Source organism: Stylophora pistillata, chromosome 14 (genome assembly GCF_964205215.1).
Source record: "Stylophora pistillata chromosome 14, jaStyPist1.2, whole genome shotgun sequence".
NCBI lineage: Eukaryota > Metazoa > Cnidaria > Anthozoa > Scleractinia > Pocilloporidae > Stylophora > Stylophora pistillata.
In genome coordinates this window covers 14,331,236-14,349,314 of record NC_142532.1, presented here as the reverse complement: position 1 = coordinate 14,349,314, position 18,079 = coordinate 14,331,236, and the positions used below count along the sequence as shown (strand labels likewise).

Sequence of the window (18,079 nt, the reverse complement as noted above, 5' to 3'; positions counted from 1 at the left end):
AAATTTCATATTTCCCGTCGTGTTTATTTGAGTTCGACGACCGGCTTTATAAGAAGAATTTTCCGTACCAATTTGTGTTGTCGAAGTCGTCCGTTTGTTTATAATTTAGTTGATATTTTGGGCACGTAGGACCAAAGACATCCTTGACAACACTTTATTCAAATTCTGTATAAACCCGTCGATGTTTAATTTGAAGTTCGCTTAGGCACGGTATGATTGGCTAGTGCAAATGACATCCTGTCGGGTGGTAATTAATTATTCATGCTCGCAATTTACATTTCCACAGAATTTCCTCGAATCGAGAGCGAAAATACAAACCTATATTTAAAGTGAATGTAGCCTTTAATTCTCCAGGTATTTCTCAAATTCTACGGTTCGCGAAAAACAAAAACAAAAAAACAGAAAAAAAAAACCAAAAGAGTCGAGCCTCTACGCCGACAAGTTAATCATGAGATGCGAGATTTTCTTCGCCAGGATGAAATTCGTTTTGGTGAGTTGTATGGTTTCGACATTATACTCTAGCGCTGTATGCAGTTAACTTAAGTTGGCGAATCACCTTTGCCTTTAGCTAACCAATTCCTTCTTGATCTTTTTTTCAGCTTTTGAAGCTACTATTGGCGTTGTCGCTGAGCACAGAAGCGGAAAAGTACAAGCAAACCTCAATAAGTAAGGCTCTTTCATCAGTTCTTTGAATCATTTTAATGTCGCTATTGGAGTTAGAGTCATATTCTGTGGTAACGAAACGTCAAGACGTATTAGTGAATCTATTATAATTTAGTAGTGTTGCGTTTTAAAGATATTTTTTTTTAGTCAGAGCGAAAATGATCATTTTGCAAAGCGATATGGCTTGTTTCGCAGTTTATACGTTAGTTATTTTTTATTTGGAAGGGGATGAATATGTTTCGAAACGTTACGCAGAAGCCATTATTGGCCTGCCTAAACAAGTCAAATTATTCACAATGCTATAAGCACTACTCAAAACAGCTTAAAGGCCCTCGATAATTCCTTTTAATTATCGTCGCCATAACTGAGGCTATATTTCGTGAGCAAGGAATGAATAATAATTCCGGATATTTTTTGCCTTCTTTAAGAAGAATGACGTCCTCTTTGCTACTAAAATTGCACTCGTAAAAGTTTGACAGACATTCAAAAAAGATTTCAAAATTTTGCAGTGGTTTTACTAATCTGTGAAAAGGAAAAAAATGTCCTATTGGAATGTATGAAAAAAATAAACGGAATTGGGCAGATTGTGCGACTTGTTATGAAACAAAACTTTGCAACATTCAATATTTATTTAGCCTGGAAAGAGAGAAGATGAAATTCTGTAATGGATGAATTATAGATTTGTTCCCCAAACAAAATCAACTACTGTGATCACTTCGATCTACATTATCTGAGTGGAAATTTGTCATATGTTACCTAAAACTAGGAGGTAAAAACGAAGGATGAGTTATCTTGAGGAAATACAAACATCTATATGAAATAGATGAATTATTTTCTCGTCTTGTAACAAGAACTCATTGAAGAGTCCGTTATGGATGACATCTGTTTGTTTCCAGTGCTCAGCGATTGGTTCAAATGTTGCAGCAGGTGTTGAAAGCTGAGTATAATATGCGAACAAAAATAGCCAGAGTAATTTATTTTAGAAGTTGTGAATTAGAACTTTTTTGCTGTTCGATCTTTATCGGTAAAGTCCTGATGGAAGATATAGCGGGAATGACGTTGAAATTGGACCACAATATATCTTATGGTCTCGACACTGGTAGAAAATAGTTAGAATTCTTTTCGTCTGACATTCTCTCGAACCGTTGCATGTAATAATCCTTATAACTCTTGATCGATAAGTAAGGGTGGCGATGTGCTGGAAAAGTCTAAACCATAACGAAATGAAAAGCGAACAAACAAAATTCATCGATAACTTTCGCAAAAGTCTTCATCTCGATCTTTTCTGCATTATTTTAGGGGAATTTGGACGAAAAACTAACGTATATCAAGACGTTTATTATAAAATTTTGCTCAAGGATTGCAAAGTTATGATCTTCGCAACAAAACTTAACTTGCATGATAAGGCATTAAAATCGCGAAATCGTAACGACATTCACAGTTGGCTGTTTTGTGTTTCTTTGAGATCATAGGCCGGGAGTTCAGCGTTTAATCTAAATAGCATGCAGGGAACTTAGAACTAACGATGGCAAAGCTTTAGAAAATCTCGATCACAAAAAATTTAAGCGAAATTTCTCCTAAGAATTTCATAAAATGGCTCCTAAGGATGTGAAAGCTCTTTGTATTAAATAAGGTACCGGGATAAAGCTGCAAGTTTAAAAGTGGATCATTCACTTTTGGCTTTCCCTCTCTCAAATAGTGCCCAAAATGTGCTGATTTCACATTTTTTTTTCGTAGATGACGTTTTAAAAGGCCAGAAAACTGTACCAAATTTGAAACACACACGTAGAGCTAAAGCTTTACCCCTTAATATTATTATAAATTCAAACACGCCCTAGTTTTCGTTACTGTCGTCCGTGATTTTCTGTAAGTCTCTAGCGTCAGGTTCTGTCTCTTTCGTGTCCGTTATTTTAAACTACATTGTGCTGCCCTCAAACCACTATGAAAGAGAATTTGATAACTGATACCTAAAAGATGCTGGCATTTTATTTTCCAGCCCAATGTGAAAAGGGCGTTATCAAATTTGATGGGGAAAAAGGGAACTTCACTAACCCCGGAGGATACGGGGGTTATCCCAACGAATCGGAATGCAGGTAAATTAATCTGATGCACTTTTATCTTTTAAAATCTATCTAGTCATATCTATGAATATGATATTTAATCAAGTATTTTATTCATTCTTTTTTCTCCACCTCTTTCTTCACTATGCCTAAGTTCCTCCATTGCTAATCATGCGAGTTGTACCATCAAAGAAAAAATTGTTGCCTGCAACTTGCTCTTTTTTAAAAATTGCTCTCAACTTTTAGAAAAAATGAAAAAGTAAAAAAAAAAAAAAAAAAAAGAGAGCAAATATTTACTTTTGCATTAGCATGGGCGTCCATATTTTATGCTATAACTGTGAATATCAGTACAGTACAAGTAGTTTTACGTGGGTGTACTATTTGTAAAATGCTTCATCATCCATTGTTTAATTTCTATCATTTTCACCCTCTTGATCGTCATTATCGTTTGTTCACGATACCAGAACAGTTGAATAAGCAGGAATAAGTCGTCAAATAAAAGAATTTATTTCGAGCTCAAAACATAACAAAACCAAGATGGCCGCTACAGGAAAATAAGGGCACCGTGACTTGCGGTCCTCGGCGGCAAAACCGCAAAAGGGCGGGAAAACGAATGATATATGAGAAAATCCTTTTTTTGACATCCTTATCTGTATATTATCGTTTTTAACATCATTATTATCACAATCATTATTATTATTATCACTATTATTATTATTATTATTATTATTTCTACAACTATTATCATTTCTGGATAGAAATTCGTCGTTGTTTCAAGTCATTGCGCTTTTTGTTTCAGTTGGATCATAGAAGCAGATTACATCGCGACAGTTACGGTCACGTTCCATGACTTTGACTTGGAGTTGAGTAAAAGATGTAAACCCTATGATTTTGTCAGCGTATCAGACAAATGCAATAAGTCAGAAAATTGGAAAATGATCGAAGACGTCGAAGGATACTGCGGAAACAGGACTACGTTTAATATCACATCACGATGTGAAAGAATGAAAATAGATTTCAAGTCTGATGATTCTATAACAGGGAGAGGATTCAATGCCACCTATGTGATTCAACCAAAACCAAGTAAGTCTAAACAACAAATCCCGAAACCAATTCTAGGAGGTTCTAATACACAAAACAACAATATTCCTTCTTCTTTGGCCCTCTGGCCTCTGCGTTTCCTTCATATTTTTCCCTATTTTCTTCTCATTTTCCTTGCCAACCTTGCCTTTCTCCCTCTTCCCTCCTTTGTCTTTCATTTCTCCCTTCACTTCTCATACGACCAAGGAAACTCCTCAGAGAGTAGTTTCAGTGTTCTTTCGAGCACTCAATGACATTTTACATGCTAAGTTGGCTATGGGATTCTACAAGATTCCAATTGCAGTGATATCATTGGTCCTTTTGTTATTTTAAATCATAGAGGCACCGGAAATGTTACCGTTCTGCCCTGAGGGAGAGAGAAAATGCTCAACAAAGAAAGAGAAAGAAGAGTTTGATACCGTGTTTTTGACTTGTCGAGCTTCTGCGTCTCCTCAGCCGGTCTTTAACTGGACGTACCTCGGTCTAAACGAATCGAATCCCGAGCAAACTCTAGACAAAGCCGGGAGGCGTATTGAGGACTTTCGTAACGGAACTCTAAAGATCAGCAACTTGAATAGAAATGACACTGGTTACTATAAATGCCACGCTGATAACAATGTTAAACCACCAAACAGTGCGGTAATGTATCTTCGCGTGAAAGGTGAGACATAAAACATCGATTCTTCCCAAAAAAGATCATCGATTTTCTTTGAGTTCGAAAATTGACAGCTCTTGCTACTTGCCAAATTAATAGTGCTCAACTCTTTAACTACTATCAGTGACCAGGACATGATTTCTCCTTAGAATATTAGGACACTGATATCAAGCACAAAAGTGACGAGATCCTAACCCTAAACCCCACTAACTTCATAAGAATTCTATGGCAGACAGTAAGAAGAACTGTAAATAGAACTTGGGAGTAGAAGGGCTTACCACATAATTTTTTATTCATTTCTATTACTAATTTACTTTAGCTCAATTAAACTGCATCCACAGCACTGAAAAAAATAATAATAATAACAAAGAATTAAAGTGTAACAGAAAATCTCTTTCCCAAATTCTACTTTGTTGGACCCGCCAATCATCGAAAGTACGTTATCGAAACATTGCGCGGGTCTTTTCAGCTGTGATTCTATAGAGTGATAGCGGGGCTCCCACACGCGCTTCGCGAGCGTGGGGCAGAGTCCCATACCCGTGGAATATGGTCAACCTCTTTTCGTTTGGTTGTCACGTGACTGAACGACGTACGTACGTACGTGCCCTCTGTCATGTATGCTATCACGAAAGTACTAAAAGCATCATGGATGCAATAAACCACGAGGTTTGGAATTTAATATGGCTGTTGTGTGATACAGTACACAACACCTTCAGATTAATTATTACAAACCAAAAATTTCGCCGTTAATTTACTGTAGAATGTTCTGCTCGGAAAAGAATGGATATCAAAGTTGACAGGTGAAAGAACAACCAAAGGTGACAGAACAACCTCTCGAGTGAACGACACTACGATTCTCTAAAGCGATGCGAATTATGGACGTAAAGTGAAAACCGAACTTTCGGACTTCAAGCAGGGCCTAGCGACAATTTGACGATTCGATGGCCCGGTAAATATTGTGTTCGAGTAAGAATTTGTTCAAATTTTTTTTCAATTGAAGATTTTGCGTCAAATCGAAGTTTTTTCAGAATTTTCAACATAACGCTGCGCAATTTCTGGCCTTGAAGGCAAGTAACTAACGATCTAAGCATGATGAATTTTACCGCGTGGGCTTTGTACACGTAATAAACTCGAAGGTTTTTCGCTTAGAACGGCATATCAAAAACTGTTTTGGATAAATCTGTCGTCCCGAAATATTTCTTGGCCATTTTAGTCCTGCTTCCTATTGACAGATTTCATGGAACTTGAGATCTCTTCACTCACGGACAAATTCGCATATTCCAATTCGAAATATGATCCACATGCCCATTTGCACACATGCCAAAACATTTAGCGATTTTTATCTTTCATCTTGATCTTTTAGTTAAAACGTAATATGCACCTATCGCTTTTTTCGTCGGAAATAAGTTCTCTAATTAGTCTTCTTTCACTGGAGCTTGTTTTTTGGAAAAGATGATTTTTAAAAATTTGCTGCGCATTGTGTTTGCCTTCTTGGTTTCTCCAAAATCTTGACTTTTCACAGGCACGTGTTACACGTAAGTGTCAATGGGTTTATTCCATAATGAATGAATTTTTGGCTAAAAAATTTTAATATATGTAAAGAAATTTTATTGCAAAATTTTCATTTATTGGGAGCTCCGCTTTTAGGCTTGGCTAAATCCATATATTAAACCTAACCAGGGATTGGACCCAGTTTTCCAATTAGTTTTTCCTTCCGAAGACGTTGACCACTCTGTTAAGGGAAACCTTTGGCCCTGAAATTTTCCATAACTAAGGTTTCTACTCAACTAAGTGAAACTCCATATATTAAACCTAACCAGGGATTGGACCCAGTTTTCCAATTAGTTTTTCCTTCCGAAGACGTTGACCACTCTGTTAAGGGAAACCTTTGGCCCTGAAATTTTCCATAACTAAGGTTTCTACTCAACTAAGTGAAACTTTAGCATGCTGTTCCTCCCCAAATATCAACGTAACCTCCACAGTTACTATGGAAACTCTATAATACTCATGTCTACTCTAACTTTGCTGTAAAGTAGAATTATTACCTAGACTATTAGTATTAATGAAAGCTTTCTTATGCTTAATCGCCTAAGAATCCAATTGGCTTGTTTTTCATCCTCTACCTTTCCTCTAACTTTGTCATCTTATCTGTTTGTTTGTTTATCTCACAGAAAAATGCAAATGCCCCAAGCGTATCATCGCTAATTGGTACAACATCCCACCCTACATACAATACAATGGACCGACTCATGAACCTTCTCGGCTATTTCCGGAGCTTCTTAAAGAAATTGTCTCGCTTTGCTGTGGGAATTGTTCCGATGGTGATGGACCATCAGAGATCGATTACCAAAAACGTCAACCAAACCTTGAGGAAATAAAATCACTTGCAAATCTGGACAAGAGCGATACAATAACGTTTCCTATCAGCGGGAAGAAGGATGACCGAACGTATCAGAGTGACTTTAAGTTCATGCCCTTGATTAGTTCACCTGGAGTAGCTTTCATTGTTGTTGACGAACCGCCAGGTACTTCTGCCAACGCCGTGTTCAACTCTGTGCTATCTGGCTGGCCTGTGCTCCTTCTCACCATGTTAATGGCCTTACTGTCTGGTATAATCATGTGGGGACTAGTAAGTAAAAGTTATTTCGATCATTTCATTTCGCTTGGACGCCATATTTATTGCCTCGGTCCATTTAGATATTTTGAAGGAGTTTCTACGGTTGTTATTCGTAAGAGTATATATTGCGAGATCTCAGACGGTCTGAAATGTGCAGAAGCTAATTTCTCTCTCGCCAAGGTATAGTAATAATGATAATGATAATAATGACGATGATGACAATGAAAACGAGTCTCTCCTATTAAGATACAATACTTACAGCAGACGTGTGAGTCAAAAATGATCGAGGAAGTGAAAATCAATTAAAACGATATCGTATAACCCCAAATCAGTAGACCTAGGTACATCTATTTTAAAATTACAAAAACTGAGGACGATATCTATTTATATAAAGATGTTTTGTTGTCTACTAATGAGCGTGGGACAAAGAAAACCATTCTCAGACTTTCGGATTCCGCGCTCCGATGCTCTATCACTGAGTCATATGGACTCTATGGTGAGCAAGGCCCATTACGAAGTTCATATAAGACACGCGTCTTGTATAATGCTAAGATCGGCACATCTATTGATGTCTGCATGTTCAACGCTTTAGTTCTAATTCTTGGAAGAATATAATGGAGACTAAATTTTAGTTACTGCCGGTTCCTTCCCGTATCTTTCCTGACCGAGTTTATTGTAATGATCTCCGTTCCACTTACGGTCCCATTTTTTTTAAAGGACACGTGGTATAATCCCGATGAATTTCCAAGGTCATTTATCAAAGGAAGCGGAGAAGGTTTTTGGTGGGCTTTTGTAACCATGACGACCGTAGGGTGAGTGTAGTAAGATATAGACTTTTGACGTGATCGAGTCTTTATACTCAGTTCCTCAACATTAAAAATCCAGACTTCAGAGTGAAATAAATGACACCACTTTGGGCTTCTGAAAATGAATCACCTTTCCTTTACAGAGCTTCGGGTAATAATCTGTTTTATTACATTAAAATTTCTTTAGAAACCGATAAAATTTGACGTTTAGGCTTATACTTTATCGCAGTCAGTCATCACAGTCAAATTCATGAAATCAAATTAATTCTACTTGAATAGTCGTTCGAAATTGCTTTAAAAACTTAAATCCAGAAGGTCATTTGCAGCATCGGGTACCCTTTATCGATGACGTTTTCCTGAATCACATGATAAGATGAGCAAATCTGATGAGCACATACGTAAAATATACGACTAACTTTCATGAGCCACAGCTTTTAAAAGATGTTGTCGCCAGAATCATTTTGATCTTCCAAAATACGATCATGTCTCTATGGTTTTACTGGATCGCTTCGACGGCTAAATGTTACACAAAGACACGAGACAGGTTGTCATTGTGATGCTGTATATCTATATATCTGTCTACCATCCATAACAGACAAGACATTGGGACCGCTTTCATATTTCATCTGCTACTGACGAGTGTGCCTTTTGTTCTGTTCAGACTACTAAAATTTTTTGTTCCGACTACTAAAATATTTTGTTCAGACTACTAAAAATAACTTCAAGCGAAAAGCACATGCTTTTATATACCATAATAGTAAAGCAACAAAAAATGTCGTCAGTAGGGTGGTCGTGTCATAAGTCCAGTCTCACTGGGGGGCGTGAGATCCTCCCACTGTGGGTCCGGGCCCGAACATCCTCCCCACCTCTCCCTTACTTTGGAGACTTGCCACTGATTTTTGTGTAACTTGTTTCTTCTTCGCCCTTTTCTTGACCTTTTGAGTAACGACTCCCCACCGTAAGCACCGCTTTCACCTAATTCACCACTTCCAAATTGAGTACTGCTTGCTTCCAGACGAGGTAGCCTCTGTACAGGTCTCCTTAGAAGCCCTTTCTTTGTCTTCAAAACAACAGTACGAATCAAGCCGTCTTTTCCAGGAAGCAATCTTTCAACTCTTCCCATCGGCCACTTTCCTCTCACTCCGTCCTCTCTACAAGAGTACCTGTAGGATCTGCGGTAAGGACGATGACGGCGACGATTCTGTTCCGGACGCTGATCACCATCTCGTTCTTCTTGTTCATCGCCTTCAGGGCGTTCTTCATTAGACCTGCGCCTATATCTGGGACGTCACCTTCGGCAGAGTCGCCTCTTCTCCATATCATCCTCCTCCGGTTTAACCTCTCCGTTGGTAGCGGAGTTAAGCCCGCCACGGGGGCGGCGTCTCCCACAACGGAAATCTCGATAGTTGCGGTAGTAGTTTCTTCGGCGGCCCGAAGCATATTTGCTTCCTTGCACAGAGCTTCCATCTGGTCCTGTCACGTTGGTTGCTTCTAGACCCTTCGCTCCTGATACAACATCAAACTCCACTGTCTCCCCATCTCCAACACTGCGCAAGTACTTCTTGGGATTGTTCTTCTTGATAACAGTCTGATGAACAAATATATCCTCCTAGTTGTCATCTCTGTTGATAAAGCGATAACCGTTCTTCACGTTAAACCACTTCACTGTACCGCTCACTTTACTGGCAACAACTTTCTTCTCAACCGGCTGTTTTTCTTCAACTTGAGGCTCTTCAGTCGTGGTCATGTTGCTCATGTTACAGCCTCGTAAGGCTCTGCTACTAGGTGGTGTTTCCCACAAAGGTCTTTTGGTGTTCCGTCTGTTCCTCGATGGATGGCGTCCTCTGTAAGCATTGGCTCTCCCTGGGTTTCTTCTAAGCTGTCCTTCGACACTCTCTAGTCTCTTGACTACCTGGAGGTAGTTTGAATTCAATGGCAGACCATTGCTTTTCCATAATAGCGGTACTTCATAACGCTTACCATCAAACTTCAGTCCCTCGTTGAACTGTCTAACAGACTCTTCTTCCTCTAAGGACATAGGTGCATTCATTTTATTTACAATTCCAATAGATTCCAGCTCCCAAAACTGCTTAAGACTGTCCGTGACTGGATCAATGCACACAGTAGACAGCATGGATTGAGTGCTTTTGGAAGAAAGACCCTCGATGGGTCCTCCTACAATCCATCCAAGTGTTGACTCTACTGCTGTGGGAGCATGAGTGTTTTCCCCTTTCTTGCATTTACCACTCATAAATGAAAAGTAAAAGTCTGCTCCTATCAAAATATCGACGTTAACTGGTCCACGAGAGTACGAGTGGGCAAGTATCAAGTTCTGCAGGTGGGGGTAATCTTCTAACCTGATCTCCACTGGTTCTAGTGGTGTGCAGATATTGTCAATGGTGAGGGCCTCCGTGCTAACTGGCGTTGAAATGTTTTCTTGAACAGGGGCGAGCGAGAACCTGACTTTCCTCATTCTCTTCGTTTGACTGGTTTCTCCCCCCAACATGGATACACTAAGGACCTCAGAAGGTCCATCAAGGGCGAATGATTCGGCAAACCCTTACAGGTGCTCTCTCGAACCCGTCTGAAACCAGCATGACTGTCCCAGTCTGTAATAAGGTTTGTTGCATCTTGGAGTCGCACGAGGCCACAAATCCCCTTAATTTTGTATGTCCCTTTTGCTCCGTGGTAGGATCCCAGTCACCATGAAGTATAGTGTGATGACGCCTGCCACATCTTTCAACCTTGCACTTGTGTTGGCGGCAGACTGAAGAATAGTGGAAAGTATTTGCAGGCTTTTAACAGTTAAAATACAGCCGGCTCTCCCTTACTAACTGTCAACGTTTTTCAACTGACTTTCGCTCAAGCTCTGGACATTTAAGGGTTTCATGTCCCTGCTCACACAAATGGCAAGCTGCATAACTTCTCCAATTCGTCTCACTTGCTAGTAGAGCAGCTGCTGAAAACACTTTCTCCCAGGTGTTCCTTATTACCCCAGTTCCATCTTTGTTCCATCCCCCACCTCCTCTGGCTGTTCCACCATTCTCACCAATCATTCTAGCATTCCTTTTTCCGGCCTCCTTGGAAATCACTTGTTTATTCAGGAACTTGAAGAAAAGCTCAAGATCAACACTTTCTTCCTTTGTGTCAGTTAGTTCTAATTCCCATTTCTCGGATAACTCAGGTGGAAGTTTGGTTTCCAATATTCGAAGGAGGATACAAGAATGAGTCGTTGGCTTTTCGCCTAGGGCCTCCAGTGCTCTAATCCGATTCTTTAGCGTGTCATGGAGATCTCGCAAAAACTCTACCCCTTCGTTTGACCTTGGTAACTGGATAATTGACTTGACTAGAGATGAAATAATTAATCTCTTCCTACCAAAGCGATGTTTCAGAGCATCAACAGCATGCTGATAACTACCACTAGTGACTTAAAATCCCTCGATTGTGTGATAAGCAATCCCTTCAAGTACTGAACGCAGATAGGTGAACTTTTGAACAGCAGGTACATTGTCATTATCACGAATAGCAACCTCGAATTGGTCCCAAAAATTTTGAAATTTTAAAACATCTCCATCAAATTTGGGTAACTCAAGTTTTAGTAATTTTAAATGTGACTGTTTGTGCTCCGCTGAACCTGAAGTAGTTTCGTCTGCTTTGGAAATTGCTTGTTTAGATATATACTCTTGAGCTATGTCTAAAGCATTATCAATCACTCGTTGCTAGACAATCAATTTACCACTTCAACTTTGTTGATATATCCAAATTATTTCGTTACTCCCACCGATGCAGCCCCAAACTTTTTCTTTCGAAACTATCAGCCTCAATCCACTTTTGAGCTTCCTCAGCAACTTCATCATCACAAATAAAAGCAATGATTTCCTCTCTTACCTCACTGAAACTCTCCATGTAACCATTCAACTTTTGAACACGATTTTCCATTCTTATGACGTTGTTGCTGGGACTTTTGCTTGTTTCAAGTATTACTTGTATCACAGCATTACCGTCCATCTCAAGGATCATTTATTTCCTTCTTAACAACTGAAAATTACTTAACTGATGATTGGCACACTGTGACGACGAAAGTTGACCAATTGATGCTGCAGGCACGTTGTCAGCTGGCAAGGCTTGTTTAGAGCCTATATGAGTCGATTCCTTACTTTCGTTTTGCAAAGATGGAGGATTAGATTCTTCTTGTTTCATAGCAATGATAAGTCGGGCCATGAGAGCTGGTTTCCTTCCTTTTGCCGGTAATCCTCTCCTTTGTAACTCAGCTTTGACTAAGGAAAAAGACATTTCACTCACAATTTCCTCCGCTGACGATGCAGTTGTCTGCCATATTCAATCCTGTAACCGTTTATCTCGATGTTTACTTTTCTGCTCAGTGCTTTGCATCCCCAAAGGTTTCTCAAATCGGGCTTCGAAGAACCATAATGTTCTGTTCAGACAACTAAAATGTTTTGTTCCGACTACTAAAATATTTTGTTCAGACTACTAAAAATAACTTCAAGAGAAAAAACACATGTTTTTATATACCATAATAGTAACACAACATAAAATGTCCTCAGTAGGGTGGTCGCGTCATAAGTCCAGTCTCACTGGGGAGCGTGAGATCCTCCCACTGCGGGTCCGGGCCCGAACACATTTAATTATCATGGTGTAAAAATATGGAACAGCCTGAAAAGGGTTTGAACAACATAACGGACACCAAAGTTTTAAAAAAAAGTTAAATAAAGAAATTAATGAATAATCGAATCTTAGACTAATTTCCATTTCTCGTTTTATCTCAGTTATGGTGATCGATCTCCTCGGGGTTTTGTGGCTCGCATCTTTGCAATTGTCTGGGTTTTAGTTGGCCTCGTTATCACGTCCATTTTCACTGGTGTTGTGACTACCTCCCTTACAGCCATCACACTGAGTACTGACGTCAAACTCTATGGAACTAAGGTGGGTTCATTCTGCCCTCAATGACAACTGTTCCCCTTAAAGTTATATCACCTGAAGCATTTTTCTCAGAGAAGAAAGAAAACCTTGATCAAGTGCTTGACATCCAGAATCTTGTCGAATGTTTAGGTACTGTACGTTTCTCCAATAGTTCAGTGGCAGGTCCCCACAAACCGTCTTAAGTTAGTCGGATGGACTCTGAACTCCTACTGTGGGCACTTGGAAATCTTTTACTAAAAAAGCCTTCGTAACTGACTGATCAAAACAATTTTGTACCGTATTGTGCACCCAGCATGGACGTTTAAAAACACTACATTGAGTTATTGTTATGGTCATTTCAGATTGCAGCAGTGGTTAACTCAACCGAGTACCGGCTTGGACTGAACAAAAATGCTAATATGCGAGGTTGGTGTTAAATCATACCATATGCATACTCAGTTATAGATTAAACTACATGAAGGATAAAGGCTGATAGTTTCGAAAGAACCTGTTTGGGGCTGCGTCGGTGGGAGTAACGAAATAATTTGGATATATCAACAAAGTTGAAATGGTAAATTGGCCACCGTAATGATTACAAAAGCTGACGTTTCGAGCGTTAGCCCTTCGTCGGAGCGAATGACGTTAGCCCTTCGCTCCGACGAAGGGCTAACGCTCGAAACGTCAGCTTTTGTAATCATTACGGTGGCCAATTTACCATTTCAACTTTGTTGATATATCCAAATTATTACATGAAGGATAGTTTATCTCGTGATTTATTTATGGGCTAGTTGGCATGTAAGTGTCAAAATTTGACAGAATCCTCATTATTATAGGTACGAACACGGAAAGCGACTACCTATTCGTCATATTCAGTAGAGGACCCATCCTTATCTTGACAGAGCAAAGTCGACTTTCAAACTGCCAGTTAACTAATTAACAACTGTGTAGTTGATAAGGCGACCTTTCTAGAAATTCTGAAACCTTTCTCAAGGTTATAAAGGCTTCTTAAGTTTCTCATCTTCTGTATCTATACATTCGTAAGTAACATTTATGAACTGAGTATCGTTTGAAAATTTGATTTAATTGTTGCTTCCAATGAGTATCTACGTTATGCGATTACTATCTCGCAGCTTTCGAAACATTGCAGTCGATTGTGGAACCTCTGAAGAATCGAGAGAATGGCTTGAAGGGTGTGTTAGTTGATACGTACGTCGCTGGAGAAATGAAAGAATTTTCCAGTGAGGAGCTTCGTGTGAATAAGATCATTGACCACAATTCATACTATGGTGTGGTATTCGGAGGGGGACGGCTATCTGAAAAGAATTTTCAACACTGCTTTGAGGATTATTTTCTGTCCAAACAAGCTCATATCTTTCAGGAAGTAAAGAAGCATACGACTCCTATGAAGGTGAGGTGAAATATGATCACCATTTGTGATTTGCAGTGGTAGTTTAGCTTATTTAATTAAACTTATTCTATAATTTATCAAATGGTCATCCTCCTGTTTTGCAAAATTTTGGCTACAATCCTGAAATGAATCCGGTCAAATTGACTGTAGTTTTAGCTATGAAAACAAACTTTAGCTGGGTATGAAATCTCGCAATCTTTCTTGAGGTTAATTTGCACGATGGCACGACTTTTGTGTATTTTGGAACGAGCCTCTCAAGAAAGTGATTAAGGAATTAAAATCTTGCCTTTATAAACTTGTATCTCCCTCTTATAGGAACCAAAAGAAAGTGCAGCAGTGGAGCGATCGTCTGGTTTGTTTGATGCCAAATCTCCCCTCTTTCAAAACGCCATCTACTCATGCATTGGTATGCTGCTGTTTTTCACTGCTTGTGGGATCATTTGGGATTACGGGTACATGAGACATTGGAAGAAAAAGGCTGAGATGGGTGAGTCTATAGAATGTTGTTCCAAGTTATGTAAGCACTTTATAGAAATATCACGGAATACGATGCAATACGATCCAAATTTAATTTTGCGTCGAAAGGAATCCCTTCCAGAAGGGAAAGGGAATAGAGGTGGACTGTTGCACCCTTTTTGAGAAGGATCTGTATTGAAACTGATCCTTATACGTGGTAATGCAATCATTTAGGACTTTTCTTTTTACCAGTTTTCAGTTCTTTAATAAAAAAAAAATTAGTTAGTCTTGTTTCAAAAGGGATTTTCCTCACTTCCCTTCGTCTTACATTTTTTCATTTGTTACTACTGCTGACTACTTCATATATGAATAAGGCACGACAATGGTGTTGATTTCATTTATTTTCTTTGTTCAATTATTTTGCATTGTCGTTTACAGATGAACTTGAGCTTCTTGGGGGGCCTGGGTACGAAATGGCCAAAAGGAACTTGGACATGATGGACTCATTGATGCAGGAAGTTCAAGAGTTTTATGACAACTGGACGAAGAGACTGGACGAAATCACAGAAAAACACGACGAGGAACAGAGGTTGCAAAGTAAACTGAAGAAATGAAAATAAATTACACTTCTTGTAGAAGAACGACGTAATTTCAATGGGCTGATAAAACGTCTAGCACAAATGGTAGTAAATTAAATAATAGTAAAAGAATAGGAGACCAGTAAGTAGTCTTAGTATACAATTTCGTCAATCAATATCGCACGTAGCAGAATATGTAAGATTGGTTGATCAAACCTGCATTCAAAGACCACGTTTCTATAAGGAACGAACGTTACATACCTGTTTCATTAAGAGTAAAACCTTAGCGGTGAGCTGGGACGAATCTACTCGGTCGCGTTGAAAAAGTTTGCAGTTAAAGAGAGGTGGCTATTGTTAAATATAAATATTAGATGAATTTTGAAATTTGCAAGATCTATCGAGAGCAATAGCGATGGAAAAACTCCTTAATTGGTTTTAGTACCCACCTCAATTACCAAATGGTCTCTAGATGAGAGATAGATCCAAAGTGCCCGGTGAGTTATCACTGACTCTTCGGAGATCTCTCAGTGACCATGGCAAGTATTTGACGAAAAACGTTTTCTCCGCCAAGGGAAGATCGTTTGCTAGGAAAACTTTTGACATGGTTTCACTCATTGATTCTCTTTCAAGCATGAATCCACTTGCACCGAATATTAATGCCCACCGTGCCTCTTGTCAAAGAAATGTTAACGAAACAGAAAGATCAGTCTTCCACTATCAGGTCTAATTACAGTTGTGATGTGATTATTAAGGTGAGTCGGAGTAATCGCGGTCGATTAAGATGAAAAGTATTGTAATTATACACATAAATTTTGGATTGGCATGGTCAGAGAAATGTTGTAGAGGACGTGAGTTTACCACCACGTTCATGAGGAATCGAAAACTTCGCAACAGGCTCTTCGATCAACAGATACATTCTATTGACATTCTCTTCAATTTGCGCTGCTATTCAACACAAACCGGGTTTTGTTCCTTACAATATTCATCACGAATGGTCTGATCTTGACTCTGTGCTGAATGTTCGAACATTCTGGATAAGCTTACTTGATTTTAAGCTATTGTAATAGCAAGAAAATCTGATAGGTAAGACAAGACATTTTTACTTTGTCCGAACATAATTCAAGTCTTACTTAAAATGTAAGTACTGACCCTATCCAAATTAAAATTTGGCTATAACAAACATAGACAAACCTGTTTGTTAAAAAGTTGTAAATCAGTGTGAAACACAGTTCGGTGGCGTTAAATTTCGATTGCGCCTCAATTTCAAAAATTTTAGCTTTTTGTTTACCAGAGTATCGATTACAATAAGAGAATCTTGCTGGATCCGTAAGCCACTAAAAAACCCACTATTTTGAATAAGTCCTCTGACAGTGTGCGTGATTTTTTTCATGGTGTGAGCAATAATTTTAGTATCTTTTTATACTACAGCTTTATATTTCCATGTATACTTTGTGTGTTATCCAGTTTCATTTTATTTAGCTACAAGTACCGTTAAGCAGTTGTGATTAAGGCAGAAGATAGATCATCGAATCGTTTCACCTTCTGTACATCTCGAATAAAAACGAATTTAGATAATCTTTATACATTTTATAGAAATGGGCACACATCCAAGCGTAGTTAAGAAAGATGTCTGGATAGGAGAGCCGGAAAAAGGCCGAGATGAAAAAAAAAACAACGCTGTAGATTATATATGTCGGAAGCACCCTGACAGCTCAATCATTTGCGTCCATTTGCTCGTACTGTGACTGAATGAATTAATGTAAACTTGGTCAGTTTCTCAAAATAGCTGAATGTAATTGCCTCTTACAGGGGCAGACTACACGAAAATCTGTTGGGTTTCCAAACCTACGATCTCTAATATGATGGGTAGAGCAGTTATCAATTGAGTTTGGAAAGTGGATTCTGGATTGCTTTGGTTTTTTGCTTCACTTCTCTCTGTGATTGGTCCATATAACTTGAACCAATATCTGAAAAGGAAAACTAAAAGCAATCCCGACCTGCTCACTTACGTTTTCCCGCGCTTCAAGCAGGTTGTCTGTTTTCACTTTGAGCTCTCATTGGTTGACGATGATGTTAACCTTTGCAATGTTCTTACAGGTAGTTTTCATTACTTTGGTTTTGGTTTGTCGGCTCTCAATTGAAAATGACTCTAATAATAGTAAATGAGTAGCATAAGGATACAGCCACTCGTCAGTTTCGTCAATTCCAAAGGCTGAACTTAATTCTTGTAAACCCTCATTTCATAGAACCGTTATCTCGTATTAGCAACGCTATGAAATGTCAATATGTAAATCAGTTTCGCTTGGAAACAATAAGCACAGCTTTGTAAATAAAGAGATCTGTACGCGGAAATTTTGTCATTTATATGGTACAATCCTTCCCTCTAGCATTATAAACATGAGACCGAGACGAGAAATGCTTTTTTTGCCTGAATAATAAAAGAGACATGTAGACCTGTCTAACACTTTAGAAAGGGTATGCTGACACCTAGAAGAACATGCATTTAAAAGCGATTTCACAGCTCTTCTTTTGGTACCTTAGCTTAGCCGAGGTAAAACTCCAGAATCCTTGGGATCCTAGCTCAAAAATCAGTTCACTCCATTTCTTTTAGAGACTTTATTATTGCTTGATTTATTTCAATTACAGAACAACCAATATATCAACGTTGAATGTAAAAACTACAAATTGGAAACACTTTTTGAATGGGACCGGAACCACTTGGACTTTCGAAACACAGACCCCAAAGCACATGCGACACATTTTTTTTTTTCGGTTCTACATCATTTTAGTTCAGTTTAACTCTGCTACCGCTCTATCAGAAATGTTGCACTCCGAT

General features: G+C 38.8%; 1 protein-coding gene and 1 pseudogene across 1 annotated transcript; one reads left to right on the top strand and one right to left on the bottom strand.

Annotated features, from left to right (window-relative positions):
• Window positions 1-286: 286 nt before the first annotated feature.
• On the top strand, window positions 287-17,595 carry LOC111334199 (uncharacterized). The gene is made up of 12 exons (XM_088744992.1): window positions 287-490; window positions 600-666; window positions 2,660-2,756; window positions 3,523-3,806; window positions 4,144-4,464; window positions 6,630-7,087; window positions 7,793-7,887; window positions 12,669-12,825; window positions 13,164-13,227; window positions 13,932-14,209; window positions 14,525-14,696; window positions 15,104-17,595. Exons 1-12 carry the CDS (start codon window positions 449-451, stop codon window positions 15,277-15,279), a joined length of 2,211 nt encoding a protein of 736 aa, XP_088601118.1. The 5' UTR covers window positions 287-448; the 3' UTR covers window positions 15,280-17,595.
• LOC148716687 (uncharacterized) lies at window positions 8,645-9,723 on the bottom strand (annotated as a pseudogene).
• Window positions 17,596-18,079: the final 484 nt, after the last annotated feature.